This window comes from Cydia splendana, chromosome 25, assembly GCF_910591565.1.
Source record: "Cydia splendana chromosome 25, ilCydSple1.2, whole genome shotgun sequence".
Lineage (NCBI taxonomy): Eukaryota > Metazoa > Arthropoda > Insecta > Lepidoptera > Tortricidae > Cydia > Cydia splendana.
In genome coordinates, this window is record NC_085984.1 from 11,295,578 (window position 1) to 11,316,482 (window position 20,905).

Below are 20,905 nucleotides of genomic sequence, written 5' to 3' on the forward strand. Positions count from 1 at the left end.
CAAAACTGGCCTAACGGGCGTTTATGAATTATGTATTTTACACCCTTATGTCTGTATTGTGACCCTGGAAGTTTTAAACCACCGTATCGTAAGTGCTCCCATGCACGGATTAAGTTTATTATAAACTACCCATGCCCTAACCTCAAGGGCAGGGCAAGTGCTTCTATGCACGGACCAGATACTGTTACCACTTAATTCACTTATCATGACTTGTCATAGTTTGATACTACACGTTTAACAAATTTAAGAACGTGAAATGTACCCACTACGGCCACTACAAAAGGTTTTTAAAAACAGTGACTGAATGGTTTGCACGAAAGGTTCTAGCACAACTTCTGGGCGGTCACGCCTAGGGCATGACCCTCTAGTTCTTAATTTATACAAAATTATAGCATTGTGATACTGTTCGCTTGCACAATAAAATAGAGAAACAGGAGCACGCCTTGCGAAAAGGCGAAGCTATTTTGAAACGCCAAACTTTCAAAAATGGATTGAAATATATAAATATGTATTTGGTGTGGAACATGTACACCCAAACAAATGCAGTCATTTATTATATGTTGGCAAAACTCTGCCAAAGTGTTAGTCTGTCTGTACAGCGTAACCTGAAGGCATCAATGCACATGAATCTCTTGAAACATGGTGGATTAATTAATTTACACCCCGCCTGTGTCTTGCTCTTACCAAATCCACAAGTTAAGGACCTCAACCTGTCTAGGTACCCTTCTTGCCCGAGACCTGAAAAAATGTTCACTATAATCTCATGCAGTCAAGTGTCGGAAAACTAGGTCCACACACTTAGCGCTACTGTGAATATATATCTAAAAAGTCTGTAGACTGCCTTCCAGGAGGCGGGATGCTAATAGACTAGCCTATATAGTAGGCCAGAGATATAGTATTCAAAAGCACACTGGTCCAAATCCAGTAATATTATATGTATTTCAAAATATAAAATAATTTACAATAATTGACAATTCGGCGTATATTTGATATCAAAAAGTTACAATTATCCTTAGTTCATAAGGAGGATAAGTATACATAAATATCAAATAGATTCGACAAAGTGTTGGCTCTAGCATTGGATGAAATAGGTCCCTCTTAAAGGGCCTCTGCGCTGTTGGCTTTGGGCCCACGGGTGCCCAGCAAAAGGTCGGGGACCCCATGGTCCGCACAGTTATTGCAAATAATGTATGATCACTAAATAAACACACAAATTTGCATTTTGGTTAAAAACACATATGCGATGAGCTAAGGTTTCGAATTAAGTACCTTATTCTTAATAATTTACACACTGGAAAGAGGAAACTGAATATTCAGAATTAAGCAATGCTATGAATGGTTTACATAAATTAAACCACTTTAGCGTTCAGAACCAATCAAGCTTATGCCTACTAGTAGGCACCAGATAAGGTAAACTACTCTTACTGCATATATAGAAATTAATGAGTACAATTAAGGTCACTTGATGATAGCTAAACATGAATATAAGCAGAATGAGCCTGCACCTTTACAAATATAATTGATAAGTCTCTGTGTCATTTCTATATCAACCATTTGAACGCCAAGAGCACCAAAAAAGCGTCATAACTAGGTGTGCCCACATGAGTGTTATGTTATGGACTTATGGCTTAAGCTCTCAAAGTAACCTTCACAATTTTAAGTAAGGTTTGTTTAGGTACATTAGCTCGCGTTCGCGTTAGTAAAGCGTACAAAGGATTAAATGCATTTTATAGCTATAACCAAGTATATAGCTCACACTGACTCACAGTCATTAAAGGAATTCAGTAATTCCCTATGACATTTTAGTAAGTAGGTACCCAATATTAACTTTGTGGGTAGTGATAGTGAATTATAACGAATATTTAAAATATTCGTCTACTTAATCCCGAGGGATTCTGGAAATAAGAAAGGTCTTGTCCTTGTTATATTCCTGCAACTGCTTACTTTACTAGATAATTATTATCAAATTTGTTAATAATTGGGAGTTATAAATAAAAACTACTCGAGTACTTTATTATTTTATTCTTTTCATACTTGAATTACATCACTCCTTATCACAGATGTTGTATGCTCCTTGAAGAGTAGACTGACTTATCTCATCTTCTTTTACCTAGTTTTCACATACATATAATTAAGTATAGCACCATTGTGGTGACTCATTTTTTCTCTTTGAACATTTATAAGTACATTAAGTACGTATATGAAATGTAAAGTTGGTAACATAATAAAATGGTATATCAAATTGTATGCTTTACATAATACCTCTCTCCTCACAGGTGTTAAAATAAAGGGTGTACTACATCATTAATTAAACACTCGTAATATAATAATATTACATATACATAATAAGTACATGTATAATCACATTGGCTTGGCGTCTCCCCACCACCAGGCGATAACAAACACGTCTCAATATTATTCTTAGGTTTCGAATATCGGTACAGTTGTTTAATGACAGCGTTTTACACAAAAATAAAACGCTAATTAAATAACTTACCATATTCGAAACCTAAAGTTTTAATCCTGCCTGGTGTAAATATGTATAATTTTGAGACAATGACTTGGAAATTTGTTTTGGCGGTAACTGTCAAACACCTGTCAAAACCAACTGCTCTGTGGTGGGAATGTGAGAGAGAGAGAGGGACGTATATGCTAGAAAAGGACAATACGACCGACAACACAATGTTGCCATTCTCAATATTATTCTTAGGTTTCGAATATGGTAAGTTATTTAATTAGCGTTTTATTTTTGTGTAAAACGCTGTCATGTTGTGACAAGGGGGAGGGGGGAGTCACAAACTTTGTGACGTCACTTTAACTTATTTTATTCACTGTACGGTTAAAAAACAAGATTTTGGAATGATAATCGTTTTATATTCGTTTAATTTTCTGTCCCCAGTGGCGTGCCTAGGGTTTCGGAGTAAGGCAAGCCGAAAGATATGTTTTCGTAATAAATGTCCAATCTCACTCTTTGGACTCAAATGAATTTGCTAGCGTATCGCGGCGAGCTATCATAGCGCACAGGGCATACTAGGTACTACTATAACTACTAGATAGAATTTTACAAACATATCAGAGGGCCTACCGCGAACACTGAAGTTTGCAAATTGCATGCTTCTTTCTCTGTCACTCTAATTACGCCTTTATTGGAGTAAACCAACAATCCTTGTGTTTTGTAAACGGCCGTACAAAATTTTCTCTTAATGCGACTGACTTATCTGAGAATACACAAGTCGGGTGTTGGTTTTGGCGCGGAAATGATATCCCGTTTTTCTACAAAGTTTAACGATTTTACCTTGCCTTCGTTGAGTAATATTATGTGGACGCATCTCATACCGTCACAAGGAACAACTTCATCAATTGTTAACACTTCACAACAAACGAATAAATCCACATTCACTACTTAATTCATATTCACTTAAATAAATTGAGCTTTCGTTACTTTCGACTCGACTAAATAATAATACACTTGAAGTAAACGCGTGCCCGTGCGAACTTATGCAGCTAACTTCACACCAAAAGCCAGGCATAAATCGCCTTATAAAATTGCTATAAGTACATACCAACAAATAGTTACATCGTTCTATGGCGGTTTATAGGCTAAGAACGCCTAGAGCAGGACGAAAAAGCAAGCCCGGTTGCAAGCCGACGAGTGCGAGCAGGATAGCAGGCGTAGGATCCTGATTTCTTTCGCGCGGACAAGGCGCCACCACGGCAAAAATTTGCAACACGCTGGCGCCGCGGTCCGCGTGCTGTGGCATGAATTTAATAATACGGGTTCATTTGGCGCGCGGTTTAAAAATAATCTTTATTGATTATTGATCTTATCACTACGTAATTTCGGTAAGGCAACTAAGGCAAGCCCGGCTTTTGGGCTTGTATGGAAGTACCGACACTGTCTGTCCCAATCAGTTTTGGGTTCAGCTCTGGTCAAAAAACCTAGAAATTCGTGTGATGTAATTAATGGATGATCCCATAACTGACAGTTCGTAAACCCTATTACACAAAGCATAATGTTCACCGATGGACAGTTAAGAGTGTTGCTGATTGTACAATACAATTTACACAAGTTTATATTCTTTGGATGCAATTTTGAATCATAAACATAGAAAACGTTTTGTGGTGCGCGTGCCGCGACCGCTGCAGGGGACCATCGAGTGCGCCGACTTCTGGCCGAAAGGTGTCGTGTTTCGGAGGTTCCGGGGCAAACTGCCGAATCCGACACAAGAGCAGCCGACACAACGGAGCCGTTTTGTCGTCTAAATAGTGTTTAGTTTTAAGTTTATAAAATACATATGTATGTTAGTCTGTAAGGTATTTGTAATATGGGCCTTGTTGCCTGAATTAAATATCTAAATAAATAAATAAATAAAAACACAAACGTTACTGGGGGACAAATGTTACTCGCGTCCGCAGGAGCTATCTACCACAACCCTGCACGTGTCCCCTGGGTGGTGCTAAAGAATGACAAAAGAAGAGGCGAATAAATAAATAATAGGCAAGATTGCGAACATTGCGATGAATACGAGTACGAATGCGAACGGGTCTTATCCGAGCACACAAATGCGCAGCTCTTCCCTGATCTCTTCGACCAGAGATGTCGGACCCTAAGTCCGCATCTTACAAATTAACATAGAGGGTATAAGCGCCGCGAAAAGCGACTATTTACTCAAGTTATTGCATGAAACTTTTAGAATTGTATTCCTCTGGACCCGTTTTATTATTTCGCGATAAAACTGTAAAATTGTATCTATGCCTATTTTGTAAAAACATGCCATACGATTGAATAAAATAAATAAATAAATAGAAAACGGAATATACAGCATTAGGTTGGCATCAAAACATCTGAATCAAGCATTGTTTATGGAAATTGAGATTGGTGTTTTGAGCATTGGACTAGCCCGCGCTCAGGTGCCAATTAGAATAATGAAGACCCTTTTTTGCAGGTAAGTAGCACGTGACAATAGCAGTTCGGGGCCAGCTATAAATTAACAGACTATGGATGCAATAAATATATGAATTATGAATTATAAATCATTATGAATAATTAATATCTGTCTGGCTGTTTTCCTCTATAGGACACATTTTTCAACACATTCTTGTGGAATTTTGTGAGCTATGGGGCTTCACAAAGGCTCACAGAGCCCCTAGTGGTAGAGAATGTTAAGAAGACATGATACCTGGGAACGATGCACTATACAGACAGCCCCAGTCATTCAGCAGGAACTCCTTCATGCCATACACGGAGACTTCACCCTCGGTTGTGGCCACCAGGAGCTGCTTGCCCTCGCTGTCCCATTCTAGAGCTGAGACCTGGCGGTGGATAGAATGGTTTTTAATAAGATATTCAGACTTAACATCTTGGTGATATAATGTCAACATGTTTTCAAGCAACTTCGAAATGAAAACATGTAAAAAAGAAATGTAACAATTTAAAAAATACTGACTTGCTTTTACTTCTAGCTCTAGAAGTTTGTAATTCAATTGTATTTTGTATCTTTGAATTGGGAAATCAAAATAACAATTTGTCTTGACAAGTTTTGACCCATAATAGTTTAAACATTCCACCCGCTTTGTGGCCTACTTACACAATATTTAGCTTGGCAACTAAAGAAATAAGCTTAATTAAAGTATACTTACGGGATGAACAGTGCTAGTGACTTTATGGCTGTCCCACGGCGTGTCCAGATCACACACGTACACGTGGCCGCCCCAAGTGCACCCGTCAGAGTCCGACAGCTCCGTGGGTGATGAGAATGCGATGATATTGCAGGCCGATATGGTACAAATTGGGCGAACCACTTCTGGGTCTGATGACCTGAAAAAACGTAGATTATGACGTTTCTAAATCTTGAAAATATAGTTTCGGAGGTTAAAAGTATCTATTAAGGTAATTAAAATTAGCACCTTATTAGTAAAAACGTGAGAAATACGAGTGAAAGAAATACAAAGTTTACGTACGTTTCGAAGTGCGGTGGCTCGCATTTCAATGGCTTCCGGCGCATGGAGTAAATTAACTCCATTGTGCTTAATTGATTTATGTTATTTACTTGTAAACGAAATTCAATTCATTGGTAAATAAATAAATTAAAACAATAAAAGGTTTGTTAAATTAGCTTCTCAAACAACCATTGCTGTCAAAACGTCAAAAAAAGTTACAGCGCGTAGCTAGCTGTCATAAGCGTTTAGATTAGAGCAATTGGTTTTTAAGTGTCCACATTTGTACATTAGATAATTTAGATAAATATATTGTAAAATCTTTAAAAAAAATGCCTATATTGTAACTATTTCAAACATACCAAGATATAAGAAAATTCTGCTAAAATAGTTAAGTCGAAATAATTACAACATAATCGAGAAGAACCAAACGCATTGGAGCGCAGACGATTTTCTCGATTCAATCACTGACAGCATCAGCTCATCACTACGATTGCAGCTACTTTCAGACCGCAGTAAGGCTAAAGTGCAACTAACTTCGGGGCAATACAAGATGATTGTCCCGGGCAATGCCCTTTCGTTATTGAGTTTCTGAACGCAGCCAGTCCCCGCCTGCCTCTAAAAAGAACATGGCGGCACCGAAGTCGTCCCAGTGTAACGCCTGACATTATTACACGAATTTTACAAAAACTTTGTATTAAAATGTGAAAACCATGAATTAAAACAAGTGGTGTTGTGTAATTTAAGAGTGTTTAATGATGTGCCGGACCGGGATGTGCCGATTTGGAATCGGGAACTGGATTTTTTTGATCGCTTCGGCACATTTGTTTACATACGTCCAAGGTGAGTTCCTTTCTGATAAATATTGCCTTTTATTATCGATCGGTGCTGTTAAAACGAGCTGTAGCATAATTAAAGTAAATATAACTTTATACGGCTTTATAGCGTGTGATTAATATACATATAAGGTTTTGAAAATAGATTTCTCGTTGGATTTCGCCGTACGATATCACTTTTAAGTTTTATAAGACAAGGACTGTTATTTATGTTTCTAAGACGCGTTAGTGGTTTATTTACGTTTAGGTAATGGTTTATAGGTATAGTTGATGGTTGGGGCATAAACGTCGGGGTGTATTTATTGATATTAGGGCTCCGTTGACGGCTGTTACGCTCCCGGCTCCGTAATTTACCTTAATTAACTGTTTAGTTCATTAAAACATTCTTGAAAATGGAATGTGATTAAGTTTTTTAATCTTTTTGTCGCGCGCTTTAGTGATGTGCTTTCGCTTGTCAACATTCGATTTCGATTTTATTGGTTTTCTTTTAATTGAGCTTTTTAATTGCGCATAATTTTGGTGTACCTCGAGGGCCAATTGGAACCGAATAATAAAAATTAACTACTTATGCAACTGCAGACTTCATTAAATTACACATCGGTGCTTATTTGTGCAGTCGGCAACGCGCATGTAACACCGCTGGAGTTGCCGGCGTCTATTACTTCTACAAGCTACGTTGACCGCTTACCTTCCGGCGACCCGTAGGCTTACGTTTAAGTACCTATTTTCTATATTTTTTCTCTTTCAATGCAACATTCCATTAATTTTCGTAGGTAATATTGTTATACAAGGTTTATGAAAATGGTAACCTAAGTCACCTACTTATAAGTTCGGTAAAGTTTGTGATCCTTGGTAGCGAATCCAAAATCTTAAAAAATAATATTACACGTAGATTTTAAGAATTTTAAGTAGGTATCTGGGTTATACATATTAACTCGTTTGCGTCTTTCCTGTAGACATCGAAAAGTTAATTTTCACGCTTCACCTTACACCCGGGAATCCCGGGATACATTTTTTCAGTACTTTAGACTCAAATAAAAAAAACGGGACATATGTACCAGAGTTGTTAACTTTTATTGTATTGTCCACAGAAGTGACGTTTTTCTAAAATCTGTGACCCATATACAGCCTAATGTGTTAGAAATCTTCACACGGTCTCTAGGTTTTATTTTATTACCTAGTGAGGTCGTTAGATGTAGATGTAGTGTAGGGACGCCCGGCCGGAAGCAGGCAGATCGCTTGTCACGTTCATTTAGCCCAGTTCCCTGGAGTTGGAGCTGCAGGTTACTGTCCCGGCGGCATTCCCACACTATTCTCCTCAAGTCTTCTTGTTTTCCTGCAGAACAGAAGGACATCTTTGAGTTCGACGTCCTTTAGTTCGTTTTCTTTTAGTGTGTCTCTACCGAATGTATTAAATCGCGGTGCCGCGTACATAGTACATTCTGCTAGTAAGTGTAAGCTAGTCTCCTCCTTACCACAATGTGGACACGAGGCGTCTCTACTAATTTCCATTATCTTAAGGTGTCTGTTGAGAGTATTGTGACCTGTAATGATACCTGTCAATAGACTGCTCTTACCTAGTTTCAGAAGATACCTGGTTCTCCTGTGGTCTATACCTTTGATCATCATCTTCGACTGTCTGCATCCAGTCTCTTCTTCCCATTCTCTCTGTGCTTCCATCTCTTTTACCTTCTCTACGACTCCCTTCGTGACATCCGCTGACATAGGCAGAGCCGGTTCCGGACCTATGTATTCCGTCTCCGCCCCTATCCTCGCCAGCTCGTCTGCTTTCTCGTTTCCCGTTACTCCCTGGTGACCTGGTACCCATGCCACCGTGACGCTTCTTTGCTTGCCTATCAAGTTGAGCTCCTCTCGACATTCTCTCACAAGAGAGGAGGTTACTGATATTTTCTTTAGTGCCTTTAGTGCTGCCTGGCTGTCTGTGTATATTACGACAGCGCCCTCTTGTTTTACACTCTTCTTGATTATACTTGCGCAGCGCGTTATGGCACATACCTCGGCTTGGAACACGCTAGCATATCTACCCAGTGGTACTGATACTTTCTCTCCCAGTTTGGGGATCACTATGCCCGCTCCTGCTAGTTTCGTCGAGCTTCTTCTTGAGTCATCCGTGAAGCAGATGGTCGTCGGGTGTCCGACTTCCACCTTCCAGTTGTCTCTGTCTCCTATGTGTATTCTATATTTCTTGTCAAAAATCTCCTGCCTCTTTATAAGGTCATTATTGGCCATCAACATTTCAAGTTTTGATAGTGCCTCTCTTTGTATCAGCGCGTGTCTCTTGTCCACGCAGCTTCCTATCCATTCCTTGCATGCTTTCATTCTGTACCACTGTTCGGTGGCTCTTTTCTCTACCTCAATCCAGAGTGGCTTCAAGCCTAGCATTACCTCCATTACGTGTGTCGGGGTCGTTCTCATAGCCCCCGTCATCATGAGGCACGCTAATCTCTGGACTTTGGTTAGGTCTCTTTGGTTTTCTTTAATATGTGCTCTATGCCACCAGGTCACGTAGTGAGGTCGTTACTACTGTTATAAAAAAGTTAAAAAAACCGGCCAAGTGCGATTCAGACTCGCGCACGAAGGGTTCCGTACCATTACGCAAAAAACGGCAAAAAAATCACGTTTGTTGTATGGGAGCCCCACTTAAATATTTATTTTATTTTGTTTTTAGTATTTGTTGTTATAGCGGCAACAGAAATACATCATCTGTGAAAATTTCAACTTTCTAGCTATTACGGTTCATGAGATACAGCCTGGTGACAGACAAACGGACGAACGGACAGACGGACAGCGGAGTCTTAGTAATAGGGTCCCGTTTTTACCCTTTGGGTACGGAATCTCTAGGTTTCATTTTATTACTTAGTGTGGTTACTACTGTTACCTACTATAGTTCGTTTTTTTAGCATTAGAAATAAGTTAAACAATCTTGATGTGTCTTTTAATTGAAAAACACGCTTTAAAAATAAGTCACGGCAAATATATGACAATTATGAATTTAATACGATCATTTATATTCTTCTGCTTTCATAAGTAATCGTTTCTGATTTTGAAAAAGCGTTTTTCAATTAAAAGACATGTCAAGATCGCTTACTTTCTTTCTAATGCTAAAAAAAAACGAACTATAGTGCGTAGTATGTTAGTCCCGTCGGTACTCTAAATTCTATTTTTAAAATAAACGAGGTCTAAAAACCTCGTAAACCTAGATTAATTCCTGAATCTTTAAACTACTAATCCACTTTTAGAATTGCTCTAAATATTTAAACGCTCGAACCGTAATTTACTTGAGAAATCTTTCAGAAACAGAATCTGATCGAAATGTAATTCCAATTCAATTTGAAGGTTGTCTGGTAGATCGCTTTCTTACTATAAGACCGCCTGTTCTTTACCTCTACTTGTAGTATTCGCAAACGATTTGCTTAAGTACTTAACTAATATCATCTTAAAATTTTATTTTGCGGTGGAGATTCATCACAGGCCTTTTCGTCTATTACAGACGATTTATGCATTGCTGTTTAGACAACGGGTTTGGTGATTGTGGAGGCCGATGCGTGAGCGGCACGACCTCCCACATTTTTGGCAGAGAAAGCTCATGTCACCTGAGGTCCCAGTCCTGGTTTGATTTCTGCGACACCTGCTGTCTAAAGCATTAAACCAGGCTTGGTCGCATAACCTTCTCCCCTCCACAACACGCTTGCGCCATCCATCACGGTCTTCAGCTAAGGCTTCCCAGGCATAGTGGTCGAATTCAAATGCAGATGGTGGAGATTGTACAGATAGATATCAAGAATAAAAAAAACCGGGCAAGTGCGAGTCGGACTCGCGCACGAAGGGTTCCGTACCATAATGCAAAAAAAAAAACAAAAAAAAAGCAAAAAAAAAACGGTCACCCATCCAAGTACTGACCTCGCCCGACGTTGCTTAACTTCGGTCAAAAGTCACGTTTGTTGTATGGGAGCCCCACTTAAATCTTATTTTTTTTCTGTTTTTAGTATTTGTTGTTATAGCGGCAACAGAAATACATCATCTGTGAAAATTTCAACTGTCTAGCTATCACGGTTCGTGAGATACAGCCTGGTGACAGACGGACGGACGGACGGACGGACGGACGGACGGACGGACGGACAGCGGAGTCTTAGTAATAGGGTCCCGTTTTACCCTTTGGGTACGGAACCCTAAAAATTAAGGTCCTTGTGGAGAAGACCGTCTACACATATTAGCTCTGTCGTCGCTTTAACTTCGTTGCGTTTACACATACACACATACTCCACTTTCAGAAGGTCGGTAGAGCAGAAGGAATCAAGCTCTTCATTTCTGACAGTGTCTGAGCGACATACGTATACCAATTAGACGTGTGCGCCGATTAAAAAATGATCGGCGGCGGCGTTTGCCAAAAAATCGGCGGCGGCGGCGTGTTTTCGGCGTGAAATCGGCGTGACCTTGAGTTTCGGGTTTCTTAAGAAAAATCATAAATTTGTTGTCTTCTTGAAAATTTTATCAATGCAGGTTACTGGTCAGTTAACTACGTATAGTTTGAATATGCTGTGAGTAAAATAGGGTTTGTAAATGAATATAGGATAGGTATAATAACTTATTTTCCCTAGTAACTGGCTTGCATTAAGAGGTTACCTGGTCCCAATGACCTTCGATCCGATCTGGAACTCTCCGTTTTCTCAAGCTTTCCTTGGCTTATCCTATTAACAATGACGTACTTTAACAAAACAGAACTCCACATATCCTAGACATTTGCTAGACTATAGTGGACTGCTATGGCTTCTTTTTAATGGTTTTCTTGTCGTACAACCACCAGGCTTACTGAGACGTATCTTCTTTCTCGTTTTCTCATCGCTGAGGCTCGCGACCACATGTAATCTGTCTCCATTTCGTGCGGTCATAAGCCGTATGGACTGCACGGTGCAGACTGCTGCAAGCCGACCTCTTCATAGCGTTCGACCATCTCACACATGCTCCAACTCGAGCACGTTTACCATTCATTCGGCTTAAATTCATGTGTTTCTCCACATCATGCGTTGGATAATATGTCCGAAGAATCTAAGGGCTCACGCATGGCATGTTGGGAAGAGATGAGTGGCGATATAGAGCTCTTTGAGAATGGAGGCGTTTGTTCTTCTAGCTGTCCAAGGTATAAGCAGCACTGGCAGCAGTCTTCGTTCGTTCGTTAACAGTTGACGGTGAATACTAAGGATTACTCAGTTACTTTAAATAAATATTAAATATTAGGGGACATCTTACACAGATCAACCTAGCCCCAAACTAAGCAAAGCTTGTACTATGGGCGCTAAGCGACGATATACATACTTATATAGATAAATACATACTTATATACATAGAAAACAGCCATGACTCAGGAACAAATATTAGTGTTCATCACACAAATAAATGCCCTTACTGGGATTCGAACCCAGGACCATCGGCTTCGCAGGCAGGGTCACTATCCACTAGGCCAGGCCACTTTAATTGGTGTGTCAAATAGTTTCTGCAACTGGCTATTCAGTTTCATTTAATTAATAATTGATGTACTTATTTAGTTGGTTTAGTTGATTTAGTTACGCTTCCGGCCTGACCGAGGCACCTGTGAAGCTATATTCTCTGTGCGTCAACTAGAAGAGAAAAGCAGAGAGCAAGGTCGTCAACTGTCTCTCTGCTTTGTTGACCTCGAGAAGGCGTTTGACAGCGTGCCTCGTGAAGCCCTCTGGATAGTTCTGAGCAAGCTTGGATGCACGGAGAAGTTTGTAAGGCTAGTGAGACTCCTACACGACGACATGGAGTGCTACGTTGCTACTAACGACGAACAATCGGACTTCTTCCCCGTTACGTGCGGGGTGAAGCAAGGTTGCGTCCTAGCACCCACTCTGTTAGCGTTGTATTTTTCGGTCGTAGTCCAAGAAGTCTTACTCACATGCTCTGAAGGTGTTCGCGTCCGCTATCGCACTGACGGCGACATTTTCAACCTGGCCAGGTTTAAAGCACGCACAAAAGTCTCATACTCAGTTATCACAGAGATCATGTATGCAGATGACTTGTGCTTTGTGACTGAGTCCCCGGAAGGCATGCAAAAGCTCATGTCCAGCTTCGACGAGTCCTGTCGCAGATTTGGGCTCGAGATCAGTGTCAAGAAGACTGAGGTGATGTCGCTGGACGTTGTCAGTCAACAGGCACTGGTCGTTAGACACGGCGAGGACCAGCTGAAGCAGGTGGACAAGTTCCGTTACCTGGGGAGCACCTTAACATCCAAGTGCGACCTTGATGCAGAAATTAACAACAGGATCGGGGCTGCGGCTGCAGCTTTTGGCAAGTTAGACCACAAGGTCCTCAGCTCGCAGGACTTAAAACTGGCCACTAAGATATCCGTTTATATAGCAGTCGTGCTGCCCAACCTTCTATACTCCGCTGAGACGTGGACCGTTTATCGCCGCCATATCCGCACGCTGGATCGATTCCACCTCAGATGCCTACGCAAGATACTGAAGATCCGATGGTCTGATCGTGTTCGGAATACCGAAGTGCTGCGTAAAGCAAATGTGGGTGGTATCGAGGTATACCTCATGCGACGTCAGCTTTGGTGGTGCGGTCACGTTTATCAGATGAACGACCAGCGTGTGGCTAAGCGCATCTTTTATTCCGAGCTTGAGGAGGGCAAGCGGAAACAGGGCGGCCAATTCCTCAGGTACAAAGATGTGCTTAAGCGGCACATGAAAAAGTGTCGTATAGAACCCTCGCGATGGGAGCAGCAGGCAGCCATACGGACGGAATGGCGGGCAGCAATAAATGCCAACGTAACTGATTTTGAATCGCGATGGCGCTTAGAGCTGGATGCCAAGCGCGATGAAGTAAAAGCCAGACCAGCTGCGGCAATACATTATAATTACTCAAATGGTGTGCTCACATGCCCGCAATGTTCGCGAACTTTTATATTTGTGTGCGATGTATATTTGACAACTGTAACATAAATAATACAAAAAATACATTTTGTAATCCAAAAATCAACTTGGAATAGCTAATTAACAACACTCAAGGTCACGCCGATTTCACGCCGATCATTTATCGGCGGCGGCGGCGTGGTCAAAAAGCCCGGCGGCGGCGGCGCGCCGGCGCGGCGCACACGTCTAATACCAATACGAGTTTTTGCCCTATGGCGGTCTTCCCTCCTTATATATATAAAAAAAAGCGTGCGATAGTTTTTTAAGCTAAGTTTTTGTCAAACAGGCAGTAGGTACGCCTAATTATCAGTAGGTATTATACATTTTAACGACTAAACTTCCATGACATGATACACAGACATAGATATATTAACACGGGTCACTCACGTATTTTAAGTCGATAGTCGATGATACCTCGACATGTTATAAGAGCTTCTTCGACGGAAGCACGCCGCGTTGGTGGACCGATTCAATCAAGTCGAGTATCAACTTAAAATGCCTGAATGAACCGTTTTAATATATTATAAATGTCTATATTAGAAGCAATTATAGGTATTTATCTACCTGTTTAAGTATTCCATTTATTTTACGAGTACTTACAAATATAATATCGTTCAAGATGTAGTTATTTTAATGATTAAATAACCTAGTTGTATTTGCTCATTTATTTTCTTATTAGTTAGTTTAGCCAATAAAGCTTAAAGCGAAGTTTAGACTAGCAGGAACTTACATGCAATTTTCATTACATTACGGTATCTGATCAAACTTTTGAACGTTTACCTTAGTAGTCGGCAATGTACTGTACATTGCATGCAAGTTCTTGCTAGTCTAAGTACAGAAAGGACACTTCCTACAAAACCGAAGTTTGACAGTGATTCAGGGACGAATCATGCTGTCCCTTTCTAATGTGTATGGCATTATCCCTTTCGGCTATTTAAGGTTGTCGAAATTCAAGTGATTATCTTATCTGTGGTCGTGCACGCAAAAGGACGTCAAGGTGACTCGAATCAATGCAGAGCCGAATGGAGCCGAGTTTGCCCGAATGGAGGAGTGTCTTTCCACTGGTCTAAGCCGAACTACACAAGATGCACGGCTTCGGCTCTCCGCGTAAAGACTCTGTTCATATACACCGGTTGTAAGTAAAGCAATTTAATTTATCTATATTAACTAGCTGATTATTCGTCTCGGCCCCTTCTAATCTATTTTTATTGCCAATTGCGCTCGGCTTATGCACGTTATCAATCATTGTCAACTAGGACAGGGGTGTCTTAGATCATGTTTTAGATTACTATCGAAAATGCATATCGATGGATGGGGTGTCGGTTAATCTGAGACGGGGTTAGTAAGTTCTCGGATTATCACGCCTTTTACAAGCAAATAAGTTTTTGGCAAAAATTTCATTTTTGGTACAAGCTTTTATCGCTGACTGTACTTTTCTTACGACAGATAACTAATACTCATCGAGACAATTATAAAAACCCCTAACATAATTAGGTTGTGTTGTTTCATCACAGAGTTCCTATGGCCACCTCCTGACTCCATCATCAGATCAGTTCGACAGTACCATATTATTGTATTGTCATCAGAACTACATACAGCTGCCAATTTTCATGACGCTACGATCCTTGGAAGATGTTTAAATTAGTTAGCTTAGATTCCATTACAGTTAGTTACATACAGGTCGACCTAATAAAAGCTTGTTAAAATTATTAAAATAACGAACTATAGAACTAATACGTTCTAGGACCCAATTCGGCATTTTCCTTAGTACCTACCTAGGTATCCATATATATCGAAAACTATCAATTGACAGCTACAATAGCACAAAGCAGCTTTCTAACCTGTCTGTCCCACGTTCGCGATGCCTAGACTAGGCTAAACCTAGGTATCCTAGATCTGGTCTAATCGTTAAGTTGTCCGCGATTAGTGCGCATTTAATTGTGACAGTTTAAACGGAAGGTATCGCATGTTTTACTAATATTATATATGTAAAATGTCGTGGAACTCGTCGAGTTTACCTTTAAGAGAGGGCTAGCGCAAAATTGTAGTTTTTAGGGTTACGTACCCAAAGGGTAAAAACGGGACCCTATTACTAAGACTCCGCTGTCCGTCTGTCCGTCTGTCTGTCACCAGGTGGTCACCAGGCTGTATCTCATGAACCGTGATAAAATGTCCTATAATATTTATGTATTAAATAATGGATGAAAATATATATACAGTGGTACACTAAACGAAATTAATAACTAGCTATAATCTAGAATAGGCCCTTGAGGCATTGTCTCAAGGATGCTGGCGGCATTTCCTCGCTGTATCGCAATGCTGATACGTTGTGCGAGGTCTTCGGTCACCAGCTACGTCAACCAGACGCTTCGCGATTTCTGCGAACAACTTGTGCGCGCTGGGACCCCGCGTACCTAGAGTTTCAACTCCAAATGGTACAAAATGGTACTCTAATGTTATCCTAAGAGAGCAATAGTCGTATTTTTAGTGCGTACACGTTAATATTTGATATCTCATCATTTCGACTAAATTGTCCTCGGTGGTGGTCCCATTGCCACATTACAATGTTTTTTATTCCAATCATTGATCGTAAATTGTGAGTTTAGTAGTTATTGTGAATTTAGTGGAGCGCCTGGTATGGATGGGATAGGATATATTAGGTATTAGGTACTTACTTGATAATAGAAAAGTGTCAAATGAAATTATCTAAACATATAATGAACTTGGACATAAATATTTCTACTTTTTGAAATTGGTTTAAAGGATCGCTTTCTCTACAAGAGATACAAAATCTCAGCACTTAACCCGTCTCCTGCAAACAGATAAGTTAACCCGATTATCAAGTAAATCAGGTTCCCGTATCTCCTCTTATCAGCTCAGATTGAAACGTTGTATGAGTGCATTTGAGTGACAACGCGCGGTTCAACAACTGATAAATAATGTTGTCATGTTACATCTTAACCACCACTTGCGCCATCCCACTAACCCGGAGTTAACGCGTTAAACCGTTAACCCAGTGTCAAATTGTACTGGTAACCATGGTAACCCATCGAGCGGAGCAACAAATATGACAAAACATTTTCGCCGAACTTGCTTGTATCCTATATTTCGAACTCTATGACAAAGTATTAGGGCCTATTATTGTTTGAAAAGCATATAAGCGCGTTAAGCTGCGTATCCACTAGAGGCAAACTCAGGTCGAGCAGCCTCAATTTGAAGCAAACAGCCTCAGTTTGAGGCTGCTCGCTCTGAGGCAAAGGCTCGAGGCACGTTGTGATCAGCGTGTGCAGTTTAAAGCCAAAACGCGTTGATCGTTTCCATCAAATGGCGGCTCGGACTGAGGCTCCTTTGAGCACGGTAAAAAAACTGACAAAATATGGCTCGGCTCGCGGCCATGAATTTGCTTCGTGTCGCGGCGAGCCTCAGGTTGAGCAAGCGTCTCCACTTGCGCGGCCTCGGGGCGAGGCAGCCGCTCGACCCGAGGCTGCCTCTAATGGATACGCGGCTTTAAGCGTATATCCATTTGTACGTGCGTGTGCGTCAATAATCGATATTAAAAAGCCGAATTTACGATCAAATCGTGCCGCGCGCGACGCCCCGAGTACTAAATGTCTTCGACAGAAAGGTCCTAAGTGCAATACAACATGGATACCTCTTACGTCTATTTGAAGTAGGTACCTACCTACAAAGGTTTTGAGTAAAAAGGTTCATTGATAAAGGTTGTAAGGGCATTAAAATATGATACACTTACGTCTTTTTAAAGGTGTTAGTGCTTTTGAAATTGAAAATTTGTGGTCACGTATCCGGAACATTATATTAAGGGACCGCCTAAAAATTATAATAAAATATATTGATGGAGACATATCAAATGTAGTTAATCTAAATGTCTAGGGAAAGATCAAATGACGACGTCACGCCGTGTCTTTTTCCGTATCGGTGGTAGTTTTATAAATGCATATTGTTTAACTTTTAGGGCTGGCTTAGAGGTTCGATTTACGATATTGAGATTTGAGAGAGAAAACGGTAACGGTAAAATGAAGGTAATAAAGGCTAGTTGAAGTCACAGGGGACAAAAGAGCTGGCAGCTTCTTCGCTCAACGAATAAGCGTCGCGATTCAGCGAGGAGATGCTGCCAGTATCTTTGGTACTATGCCCCAGGGGCCCTTTTTAGATATAGATTTTTAGTTTTTAATTAGAAGTTTGGGTTGTACCTTTATTTACTTTTTATTTCCAAATATTCGATTTCTGCTACATAAAGGCTAGTTTCCGCTCTGGGTGAAAGGCTTATTACATTGCTTTCGTAAAAACAGTGTTGTGTCAATTCTTGGGATTAGATTGCCAAACGCGAACCCTGGACTCCCTTTTATAATGCAACTGGGATAGCGCTAAAATGAATATGAGTCAGATTAGACGAGGAAAATATATCTAAAGGGGCCCACAGATTAACAGTCCGCCGGACGATATCAGCCTGTCAGTTTAACGCAAAATTTGACACCTCCGAACAATTGAAGGGCTGATATCGTCCGGCGAACTAGTAATCAGTGGGCCCCTTAAAAATAAACATAAGTTACGATATATGTGGTGCAATCGGCCCTAAAAATATAAATCGAAGTCTATTCGTGTTTATATTGAATGTTTATTTGTCCTATTTGGTATTTAATACACTTATTTGGTTGTTTATTCCGTCGATACGCAATGGACTTTACCACAAAATAGATAATAGGTTTAATAGGTACTATCAACAGTCAGCAGAAGTAGCTACGCGGGCCAAGTGTTCAAAATTATTTAAACATACATTTACTCTTGAAAGAGTAGGTAAGTGTGCAGATCATTTTGAACTCCTCGCTGTTACTCAATTCTAGCTCCCTGCTTAGTGCGTGCAGCGTGCACACGGGTTGAAATGATAGGAATTATAAGTTAGCTGTCCACATCACAAGGCTCGTGTTAGCTAATGGTGGGTAGACAATGTAAACATTGAATTCAAAATCATTTGAGTTTAGTGATTAACTGCTTTTAATGTTCATAGATTATGATTATACAAGTTTAGTTGAATATGTACTTTGTGCCATGGTCTAATAAAACATGGTCTTCTATTCCCAGAGTGACACGGGCCTACGTCACAATAACATTGCCACTTTATTTCAACATAACATGTTACATGGGTACATTATACCTATGGTTAATAAGTTAAAATATTTCTTTATAATATTATAATTTTCATTTATATGTATTTTATCTTAAATTTTACAATAACACGTCATTTTTAATTATTCGTTAGCAATTATCTTCCGATTCACGAAATAAATTTCAGACGTTCGGGTAATTCTGTTTACATTACTGGCAACACAGGATAGCGCTGTCACATTTGATAATTCGGATCTAGATAACTTCATGCCCTGACCGTCATCCTTGTCGAACGCGTGTTAATTGTTATTTCCTTCTCGCTCAGTGTCAGCAGTCGCAGTGTTTTCCAAACTTTTCACGTCGTAAGCTTGGTAATTAATGTGTAACTGTGAATTAGTTTTTCAAACGTTTGTCTTGTATAGATAAATAAAGTTTAATTTAATACATTAGATTGGTTTTATTTTACTATGTTTCTAATACATGAATAACTTAAAATTAATGCCGTTAAAATAATTTTCACCGTCGGTTAAAATTCTCCCACATTTTAAAGTTTGAGAACCTGTAAACAGCATGATGACGTAGGCCCGTGTCAGTTAGGTCATACGCGAATCTCGGAATAGAGTACCAGGCGGAGTATATTATTATACCATGCTTGGTGCTATTTAAATATCAGAATTAATTTGTATAAACAACTTACAAGCATTTGAGATGTGGTGTTGGCGAAGGATGGAAGGAATAAGTTGGACTGAAAGAGTTACGAATGAAGCTGTCCTAAACAGAGTGAAAGAAAAGAGAAGTCTAATGAGTGTTATTAAAAATAGAAGAGGCAGAATGATAGGCCACCTGCTACGACACGACTACTTCATCAGAAACATCATAGAAGGGAAAATAAATGGAAAGAGAGGGAGGGGAAGACCAAGGAAGAGTTATATGAGCCAAGTAAAGGAGCATGTAGGGGCCGTGTCGTACCAGGACACTAAGGGGCTGGCTTTGGACCGACCAAGGTGGAGACAACTTCATCACGCTGCACCGACAAGAGCCTAGCTCTTAAATTGAAAGAAGAAACAACTTAGAAATATTTACAATAAAGTTTATTAAATATCTACATGCAAAGATTAATGTAAAATATAGATCAATATAAAAATGTATTACGCAGAGCCTCTTTAATCCGTACCCACGCTAATACGAACACCTCTATAATCTGAACGACCCCCCTCTCCAACCGCGCAACCGCCATTTCGCCCAGGTTCTGACTTGCAGTGCCACGAAGTGAGTTTTAGGTGTTACACGTATTGTTTTATCGTCCGCAACGCGTCCGTTAGGCATTTTGTTATCGAATTACATAGTTTTTTTCATCATGGCTTCGACGTCGAGAAAAAGAAAACATGTGACGCTAACACTTGAACAAAAATTACTATGAAAATTTCTGCATACTATAATCCGAACGCTCCGTGAGTCCGAACAGGGTATAAATTTTGGGTGTTCGGATTAAAGAGGCCCTGCTGTATCTGGTTGGCAACATTGGTTGTCTTTGTTCAATTCAAATGTATTGATTACTTACTGGCACCTTACTGGTCGTTGATAGAAATAGCTTCTAAGTGTTGCTGAATAAATTATCAAGTACTTTCAATATGAATTGTGGTGATTATTTACGATTCCTGTATAGATTCCCGTAGTACGGTTTTCGTACACTCGCAAGTCACGCAACGAAGCAATATTCCACGCAGCGTACTACGTAGGCGAACAACACGCGAACGCGAAGCGAAGCGATGCGGCGCGGGGTGAATCAATCCGTTAATACCTATAGAAGTGTCCTACGTGGGCGATCTCGTTGCGAACGCGAACGCCTTGGGCCCGCCGCGCCGCGTTCGCGAGTTGTTCGCTTACGTAAGACGCAGCGTAAATCAGCCCTTAGTTCCTTGCTTTGTATAGATTAGATCACTGATTTGGATTTCGAATTGCAAAAATAAAATGTCACCTATAAATTCATTATGATAGCGAAGAAGCGTACGATTCTGGGTGCGTAGCCAACGTGCCAATAATTAACGATCT

At 40.3% G+C, this 20,905-nt stretch overlaps 2 protein-coding genes across 2 annotated transcripts in view; one reads left to right on the top strand and one right to left on the bottom strand.

Moving 5' to 3' along the window:
• LOC134802996 (mediator of RNA polymerase II transcription subunit 16) overlaps positions 1 to 6,139 on the bottom strand; it is a 44,930-nt gene extending 38,791 nt beyond the window's left edge. The window contains exons 1-3 of the mRNA XM_063775725.1: positions 5,962 to 6,139; positions 5,641 to 5,818; positions 5,181 to 5,313 (exon numbers count right to left, since the gene is read on the bottom strand). Of these exons, the coding sequence (XP_063631795.1) occupies positions 5,181 to 5,313; positions 5,641 to 5,818; positions 5,962 to 6,023 (373 nt within the window). The 5' untranslated portion in view covers positions 6,024 to 6,139. The remainder of the gene's footprint in view (positions 1 to 5,180; positions 5,314 to 5,640; positions 5,819 to 5,961) is intronic.
• Positions 6,140 to 6,410: 271 nt separating this feature from the next.
• LOC134802676 (neogenin) overlaps positions 6,411 to 20,905 on the top strand; it is a 106,189-nt gene continuing 91,694 nt past the window's right edge. Inside the window, exon 1 of the mRNA XM_063775310.1 lies at positions 6,411 to 6,780. Coding sequence (XP_063631380.1) covers positions 6,693 to 6,780 — 88 coding nt within the window. The 5' untranslated portion in view covers positions 6,411 to 6,692. The remainder of the gene's footprint in view (positions 6,781 to 20,905) is intronic.